This window comes from Pollicipes pollicipes, unplaced genomic scaffold (assembly GCF_011947565.3).
Source record: "Pollicipes pollicipes isolate AB1234 unplaced genomic scaffold, Ppol_2.1 Scaffold_4219;HRSCAF=4965_pilon_pilon_pilon, whole genome shotgun sequence".
NCBI classification, from domain to species: domain Eukaryota; kingdom Metazoa; phylum Arthropoda; class Thecostraca; order Pollicipedomorpha; family Pollicipedidae; genus Pollicipes; species Pollicipes pollicipes.
This window is the reverse complement of record NW_023596448.1, coordinates 27,009,822-27,019,316: the sequence shown is the minus strand read 5'-3', so window position 1 is coordinate 27,019,316 and position 9,495 is coordinate 27,009,822. Positions and strand designations below refer to the sequence as shown.

Below are 9,495 nucleotides of genomic sequence, written 5' to 3'. Positions count from 1 at the left end.
ACGACCTCTGCACGGTTTCACCGCCGCGCCGCTGGAATGAAAAACCATGACTCGGCCGAGGCCGCAAGGCGGCGGCATATTTGGGGCGGTCATTACGCGGTCTCGAGTGACGGCAGATTGCGCTTGTGACTTCGGGAAATGGGTGGGTCGCGAGGCTATCCCGCCGCACTGCTGGCGCCTCGCAGTTCACGCCACCGAGCTCGGATATTTCGGGAACAAAAGTAGCGCGGATGGTTCCTGCGTGGGTTCGGTGGGCCGGGCAGGGTTGTCTCTCTAGCCCACTTATCGGCGGGCCTGCTTTGGATTCACGTTCCTTCACCTATCATCATGAGTTACATTATCAGACAGATACAGATGAGGAATGTCGGGGTGTCGTCGGGTTTTCATAGCTAGTTTCACTGCCGAATGATTTATATTTGTGATATAAGACCGTCTAACCCTGTCATTGGAAAGCGCTTGTTAACTGCCACCATTCCGGTTATAAACCTGAAATGAATTGTAATTATGGAAACGACACAGACGTGTCATCTCCTATCCCAGCCCAACTTTTATACAACTGAAACCTATACAGCCACCCAAAAAGCAACACTTGGGCAATAGCATCGAACTGAGGCGGTAGTCTGTATACAAACCATTCACATGCGTTTTATTGGCTCGCCCAAAACAGAGACAAGTAACACAACTCACACGACGCCATACGATTCATTCATTGGCTTTCCCAAATACGAATAGTAACCGTATTGGCCAAACTCTTGTAACTACATCGTGCCACACCGCGCTCGCAGCGAAACACGCGGCAACGGAAAAGCAATCAACACTAATGCCTGGTCTCTTCCTGGAATGCACACCTCTCGACTTCCATGCGTTATCGTCACTTCCAAACGCTTGGTTTAATGCCTGACGGTCATTGGGTCCGTCACCGCACAGCCACAATTTCCGGCCCGACTCAAATGTGGCGCAGCGGTGTCGTTTCTCGGCACGGGTCGGACGTCCCGCTGTTTTGACGGCTTCCTTGTACAATCACCCTCGCGTTCGACCTCCTGACCCGGCCGGCCGCGGGGCACGAGCTGGCGGCGCTGTCTGCCGCGGGGCACGACCTCCTGACCCGGCCGGCCGCGGGGCATGACCTCACGAGGCGGCTTGCCAGTGGCCGCCGCCCGACACGCCCCGCCGGAAGTCAGGCCGAGCCTCCTCCAGCTGCTCCTCCGGGGTCGGGGTGAACTGATCAAGAAACCTGGCGGTCCAGATCAGATGTAATACGGGCAGAGCTGGGATAACGCGGGATAGCACAGCCAGAAAATTGATCACTTTTGAATGGGAACCGCACAGAACAGCAAAAACAAGCGTCGCCGGCATGTTTTTTGTCCATGGCTTTGCCTTATTTTCGGCACAAAAAACAAACTGGAAAACGAGCCATAGTAACACTACGCCAGAAGCGAAGAAACACAAGAAAACTGGGAGGCAGGTTGTTCAGTGCATTTGCGAGGAACGTTATTCATGTAGATGAGACAGTAGTAACAGCCTCATTCATCGCAGAAAAACCAGGCGAATGGAATTACACATGAATTGATATTTCGGCAACATGCCTTTATCGGAACGTTAGCAGAAGTGAATTAAAAATGACCTGCCGATGATCCTACTCGATTTTTGAGTTGTTTTTTTGGAAACAGAAAGCCACAGTTTTATAGGACAGCAACATCCAGGGGACTAAACAAGGAGCGATTGCCAGCCATTGCCACGATACAGCGCATGTCTAAAGATTAGAATATGCGAAGATACATGTACATGCAAACGAATTCAAGCAAATAGGCATCACGCATCACGCCTCATTTAAACATGCAAGCGAGCTGAGGTAAACAGGCATCGCACATCACGCGTCAATTATACATGCAAACGATTTCAATTGAACAGGCATCGTACATCACGCGTGAGGCATTGCCCATACATGTTAACGGTTTTAAGGTAGCACGCAACACGTATATAACATGACGTATATAACGTTCGTATAATCGGCCATGATGATTACATTACTGCACGTTAATATTTGATCGCCAACTTTTTATAAGAAGAGATTCACTTATTTTCCTTTCTGGGTGGTCCTATGTTCTGTAGATGACTTTAAGCTCTAAAAGGGGCATAGGGATCCATACTTCCCTTAATTTCAGCCTGAGCCTGTTTTACCAAAAATAATGGTCAACGAAAGAAGTGTTCCCTGTTTTATTTTTAACGTCTCGCAGGCGTTCATTATATCTCAAATGAAACGGCGCGTGTGGACTCCTCAACACAGACTATGTCCGTCCCAAGTTTTTCGCACGGTCTACACTTGATTTCATAAACCACATTTTTGCGTGCAAACCCCTTAAAACCCAGACTCGCATAAATGATATCTACTGCCGCCGGGGCACTCAGGCCTTGAGATGGCGGATTTCACCAGATACTTTTTTAGCTTATTGTCGTTCTTTTAAGCTATATGCGCGCGCTGTTTTGATTTTTTAACGATGCGTTTTATTTTCTGGAGAAAGGGCTCATCTATGTAAGGTAACGTTAAGAATCGTGAGGTGTTAACCTCTGACAAGCAGCGGGTACGCTGTGCCCCATCAATCCCCCTCCCCCTGTTGCTACGTCTACGATCTTGACATAATTTCCCCGAGATGGCTTATTACTACTAAGACGAACCAAACAGAAGTCACTCAAGTTAGCTAGCGGTGCTTTGCCTTTTTTGACCATTTCTTAAGCTCAGACATAATGCTGTTGTACTGTTAAAACCCTCAAGAATGCAGGCAATAAATACATCTTGCTTACTAGAAGCAGGATGCATTTATAGCGTAGATAAATAACGTACCACTAGAACACAGTCACCATGCCAGCAAACATAGTGCTTTCAAAGCATAATGCACGTTATCACGCCGCAGAATGGCACACACTACAGCTCACGAGAATGGCTTGGATGCTCCTTTGAGTTCGCATATGACGTTTGTGAGCGCCATGATGTAGGTTCCGGGCCAGGGTCAGGGTTGTCGATCTTCGACAGTCTCCGCTCGGCAACCGCGGACCGGAGGTATCACCTCCCGAAGGCTCTGGAGCACGCATTTCGCAAACACACACTGACCCCCGAATTTGGCAAACATGGAACAGATGACATTTCCAGCAGCCATAAGATGCCAATGCGGCGAGAACCCTCAATGAACACTACGGAACCATCACGAAAAACGGGTGGGCGCAGGAACGCGATAGGAAATGCACGTAATCTACGTGATATATACACGAAATCATCTGTCCGACAGTCCAGCCAACAGATGAATTTGAGGGTGCTTGACTACATAAACAGCTGCTTACTAATCAAATACGCAAATGATCTCACAAACATCCTTGACGCGGCCGCGTTACTTGCCACGGCCAATCAACGTCCCGTATTCAAGAGCGAATCCTCACCACGAATGCGTCGTTGAGTCCATGCATGCGCATTCGTTCCCGCTCGTTGCTCTCCAAGCGCCTCGAGGTCCTGCCCCTGCGGGGTCCGACCGTTCCAACGACGAGGGGAGGACAGTGGCGCCATCCTCGACGCCGCGCCTGCCCTCTGTTGACGGCGGTGCAAGCTGTAGTCGCTGCAGGTGCTGCCATCTGAGTCTCCCACATTCGGGGAGTACGCACGGCCTGGTGAACAACGCGACGTCAGGATGAGCCCTACAATACTATGGGGATTATGTACACATACTGAACAAGGTGGGCTGTGTGCATAAACACTTTTTGAATGACCTTTGACAGACTTCGCCATGGAGTACACAGGTAACAGGTTTCGAAATTTAATTTAAAGACGCGTGGGTAGTCGCGGCATGTTTTCCGGCTTGGCTGGACAGCAGTTTCTGCTGTTCATACATGCTTGAGAGGTTTTAGAGTGCAATAAGCATCAAAGAACTTTGAAGGTTAGTCAAACGATCAGGAGGGCCTCGTTCCATTGTGTCGTTCGCACGTGGGCTATCTTTTACGCGATGCGCCGGGTTTCGAAGTGGCATGGATTCGATTCGCCCAAATTACGATTGGCTTGTTAAAACACGTTCGGGTGGGGATAGGCTGGTCAAGTTGAGCCCCGTGGATTTTTCCAGAATGGTTTCCGAACTGTGCGACGTTATTACGCCAAATATTGAAAAGTTGTAAAGAACTGAATAGGGAATCTTTTGGTATACAAATTCAAATGAGACTTGTAAGGTCGCTGACCTATGACAGGTCAGTCAGGTCATGGCCGTCAGCGAGGGGCATTTCTAGGAAATCGTTTAGCGTAATGCAATAATGAGCTGTTAGCGTAGCCATTAATGTCTGAGATGGTTTCTTAGGTGATAAACCATTTGAATTTAGAATTGCAATAAATCCCACTGACATAGGTTAGCTATGGGGATTAGAACGAGGTGGAAACTAGCTTACTTTCTACTCGAGAAGTGAATCTGATGGGGTGATTTCTGGTGCTCATTTCGAATTAAGGAATGATAGGGATCGCAACAGACATGCTTCATAAGTTTTTTTTAGGTCAGAGAAGGTCACTGATCTAAAATGACCAGGAGTCAACGTTTTTGTTTTTGGCAGATACCATCCAATGTTATCCCTGACGCCTATTCTTATGGCAAATGGGAGCAGCCTCTGAGGTATTTTGTTACCTTGACTTAAACAAAATCGTAAGAGGCCACTGACCTCATTTACCTTTTTGATTAGAACAGGTATCTAGCTTCACGTTGGGTTGTATGAGAGTACTTGAGTTCTTGTGGGCCTTTGGACCTAAACCGTGAGTTTGGTCCTGTTTGGCATTATCCTTTTCCAAGGTCATGATCTAGATTATCCAAATTGGGACGTCAGCTTATTCATGTGCAGTTAAATGCACCCTGTGAAATTGGTGTTTCTGCGCTATTAAGCTTTTGAGATGTCAGGTGAGGTCAAATTGACCCCCCCCCCCCCTTCCAGCGAAGCGAAGGAAGGGTATTCAGCGGGCCACTTGGATGCGTGTTTAAGGACAGACGCCAAGCATCCGTTGACAGCCTGCTGTACATTGTATATAATGATGCCAATCGTGGAAAACATACTATGCGGGATGGATTTATAGATTCGACACAACCAATATAAAACAATTACACTGTAGCTCGGTCGCATCCTAGTAGCTATCACACAAGACTAACTTCGCTAGCGTCTCAAAACAACTAACCCTTGGTAACTTTTTAGTAGGTACTACTCTACCGGAATGGCAGAGCTTAGCATCAAGCGGCAGGATGCATAGTCTTACCACCGCGTCATAGTCCCTACCCGCCGCACGAGCCCGAATCGTGCTCACCACGTGACATCCTTGCTCGGCACCTGCGTTAATGAAGGGTGCCACAGCAGCGTCGACACACCACAGGTAATACGGATGGGGAAATATCGCCAAAATCCTTTTTCGGATATTCCAACAGTATGCATATGATTTTGGTGAAACGAGATGTGATAGTAAACGTGAAAAAGAAGGCCTGAAAATCATCAACGTCCCTTCCAAATGTTGAATGTGGTGGTGCTAATGTTTGCCGACACTCCTCATTCTACTTGGGCCTTTCGCATCAATCTCTCAGACACTCCAGAAGAGGTAAACCAAGCTCAACAAAATCCAAAACTGCAGCCAAAAAAAAAAGTCCCAAAAAGAAGTGGGAGCTGCATGGTATGCATTAGGCAGTTTGAATGACGGACACTTCGAGCGCGCACGCTTTTAAATCAGCCTTAAAAGCACGTGGGTCGGAAAGTACCCAGGTCTGCCCATGTATCGATTCAATGAAGAAAATAAATTGGAAAAAATGGGCTGTTTCCAATTATCAACTGAAAGGGTGCAATTTACATGCATTAATTAGTTTGTAATTAAGCCTGCCCGGTGACTGCTATGGCAGTCTGCAGCAACATCATGCTGCCAGGAACACAGGCACGTGCGCTGTCTAGTTTTCCCGTTAAAGAGACGTGCGCTGCCTGCTTTTTCCCTACAAAGGCGTGCGCTGACCATTTTTCCCCTACAGAGGCGTGCGCTGACAGTTTTCCACTACAGAGACGATATTTTTCTATTTTTTTTTTCGTTGTTGAAAAACCTGAACCCAATTTCACTAGTTTTCCCCCACAGAGATTGTGCTGTCTAGTTTTCCCTAGAGAGACTGTGCTGTTTAGTTTTCTCCTTCAGAGACTGTACTGTCTAGTTTTTTCCTACAAAGGCGTGACCCGATTCGCTTTCAATAAACGCATGCCACTTGTCGACAATATTACGCCAACTTTTCCTGCATCTGCACTTCCAACCTACACTTTTGTGGTTTATGCTTACACTTCGGTTCTGTAGTTTTTGCCTGCATTATGGTTCTATATGCATGAACTACATGTCTGTAGTTTCTACTGGAACTACGGTTCTGTAGATCTGTTTTGTCTGAACTATAGTTTCGTAATTGCACCGTTGGCGCAATTGTGTCATTCAGTTAGAAAGCTTGTTGGGGGAAAAGGTCGCTTAAAAACCTATATCTACCCAGAGCAGCAAAATGGTGTGTTGTACGGTGAAGGACAGGCCCGCCACCTAGCGGCGGTAGTGTAAAGCTGATCGGTTCCGGCATAATTCATCAGAAGCAAAGCAGATGGGTACAATTGCATTCCATTCAACAGGCCAACATGCTGCAAACCCCAGATATCGATGGCGGTAAGCCAAAATTCCTTCAGCTCCCGCTAAGCTTATCAGGACCACAGAGGTGTACTTAACGCGTGTTTAGCGCACATGCCTGGTTCATTATCGGCATCATTGCAGCTCATGAGCGATAGAGGATATCAAAACACATTTTATATCGGCTCGTTTACACATGAAGCGAGCTCTTTAACGTTAAGTCCCGGTATTTTTATTGAAGGGATTTAAGGGCTCAGCGCCCACGCTAAGCCATGCTTGTTGCGTGAGCCATGACCAGCCATCCGACCGTGGAAAACGGGTCAACAGCAGAATTTTGCGGCAAAAGCTTAGCGTGCTGCATGCTGGGTACGATCCGTTCTGCCCTCTGACGTCACGCGACCTTTAGTGCGGCCGCTGTCGCCTACCGCAAGCCATCCCAGTCAGGGGCAAATGGCGAGCGCCCAAACACACCCCGACACGGGTAGGTGGATTAGAAGGCATGAGCTCCAACTAACTGAAAGTATACGGAGGGGCATCGCCATCATGACACGGGTTCTGAACTAAAAAACAGCTCGGAACCCTTCCGGGTATTGTCAACAAAATACGTCTTTACAAAGCGGTCTAATGTTATCTGCAATTTGCTCTCTGAACAACTTGACAGGATCCAGCTTGGCTCCTTTTTCACTATCTGCACCAGCCGAAGGATAAAGTCGCTCAACCACCTTTGACACATCTCATTTGTTTAGGGTAAGTAACTTTAAAATTCGCCATCCAGTCGCCTTCCGTCCTCTTACAACTTTCGGAGCTTACTGTTCACACTTCCGTCACTTTCTGAACTTATATGCAGCCTTAAACCTTTTCCTGTTAAGCCCCATGCCCTACAAACACTCAGTCCCTAATATAGGTCCACAGCGATCCTGCACTGAACATGAAGTGGCGATGTGCAATAACTTAGCTACTATGTAGTGCGTGCGTGCGTGCGTGTGCGGCGTGCGTGCGTGCGTGCGTGCGTGCGTGCGTGCGTGCGGCGTGCGTGCGTGAGTGCGGTGCGTGCGTGGTGCGTGAGTGCGTGCGTGCGGGTGCGTGCGTGCGTGCGGTGCGTGCGTGCGTGCGTGCGTGCGTGCGGCGTGAGTGCGTGCGTGCGTGCGTGCGTGCGTGCGTGCGTGCGTGCGTGTGTGTGGGTGGTGTGGGGTGTGTGTGTGTGTGGTGTGTGTGTGTGTGTGGTGTGTGGGTGGGTGTGTGTGTGTGTGTGTGGTGGGTGGGTGTGTGTGTGTGTGGGTGGTGGTGTGTGTGGTGGTGTGTGGGTGGGTGTGTGTGTGTGTGTGTGTGGTGTGTGTGTGTGGTGTTGTGTGTGTGGTGGTGTGTGTGGTGTGTGTGTGTGTGTGTGTTGTGTGGGGGTGGGTGTGGTGTTGTGTGTGGGTGTGGTGTGTGTGTGTGTGTGTGTGTGTGTGTGTGTGTGGGTGTGTGGGTGTGTGTGTGTGGGTGGTGTGTGTGTGTGTGTGTTGTGGTGTGGGTGTGTGTGTGTGTGTGTGTGTGTGTGTGTGTTTGGTGTGTGGTGTGTGTGTTGTGTGTGCGCGCGAGCGCGCGCGCGCGCGCCGGCGCGCGTCGATATTGTACAGTGATTAACCATGGTAGAAGCACGATGCTTCATTTTATGCCCGAAGTTTTCTTGTCACTATGTTTCCAATCGCTTGCCATTATACCTACACACAATGAGCAGCAATCGATCGAAGGTTTTGCCAGCTATCTCGGGACTCAATCTGATACGGTGCCGGTATGCCTCACCAAATTGAGCTGATTCCGCTTCATTCGACATCGTCGCGCAGCTTTTTTTTAAAAAAAAATATTCTGAATGGTTTGCATGGGTGACTTGGGGTTCAGAGCACCTGCTAAGCATGCGGTTGTTGCAGATGTCTGAACCCATCACCCAAGTGGTACCGTCCAGTTTCAACGGATAATTTTTGCTCCGCCCTGCGCCAGACAGGAATGTGGAGTGCTTTACGTGCCGCGCAATGCTGCGACACTGCGGCACCGGGCCTGGGTTGACCCTTGCTGGCAAGTGCCATGATGTTTCCATTTCAGTCGGGCCAAACAATGCGCCTGCTCGGGACTTGAAACCCAGCGCCGCTGGATTAGAGCGCAGCATTTTCCCTAGACCGCGGAGGCGGCAAAAGCTTGGCAGAAACTTCAGAATAAATTTTTGTCTAGGGAACTTACAAACCACAGGTCTATTATCAACCTTATCAGTTGCCAAATAAGGCTTTCCGAGGGATGGAGCCTAAAGATAATGCCAAAAGACAATGCTGAGATAAACAGAGGTGCCTGCTTTGTTTCCGAGCAGTGACATGAAGCTGGAAGGCTGCTTTCTTTTTATCAAGTGATAATCATCTGACGACGGCGGCGCTCATGACGATGGTGGCGCTTTCCGTTACAGTGATGCCAAGTCAGTCATCACATGCGAGGCATCAGATCTCAACAGTCTTAGTTGCATCCTCTGCAGCCCCCACCACGGCGAAAACGGCTTGCTCATTCAGGACGTGTCCAAAACAACGCCATGCTGTTCACCCGCATAACGCTTTAGTGAAAGTTTTACGAGACCACATCGCCCTCTGCGGCACGAAAGCGCGGTGCTGTCAAGATGACACGGCTCATTTCATTCACTTTTTCAACATCTCAATGTACGTTTTAAGAGACCACATCGCCCTCCGCGGCACGAGAGCGCGGCACTGTCAAGATGGCACGGCTTATTTGATTCACTTTTTCCACACTGGCGCGTCTCGGATCTCCAGGCATGTTACATCATTTTGAGGTCCCAACCACTAGCGTTAAGATGACCACAAGACCCCGTTGTGTAACGT

The 9,495-nt window shown here is 48.9% G+C and overlaps 1 protein-coding gene across 1 annotated transcript in view; it reads left to right on the top strand.

The window, feature by feature from the left end:
* Positions 1-3,773: 3,773 nt before the first annotated feature.
* LOC119095086 (annexin-B12-like) overlaps positions 3,774-9,495 on the top strand; it is a 9,421-nt gene continuing 3,699 nt past the window's right edge. Inside the window, exon 1 of the mRNA XM_037217978.1 lies at positions 3,774-3,786. Coding sequence (XP_037073873.1) covers positions 3,774-3,786 — 13 coding nt within the window. The remainder of the gene's footprint in view (positions 3,787-9,495) is intronic.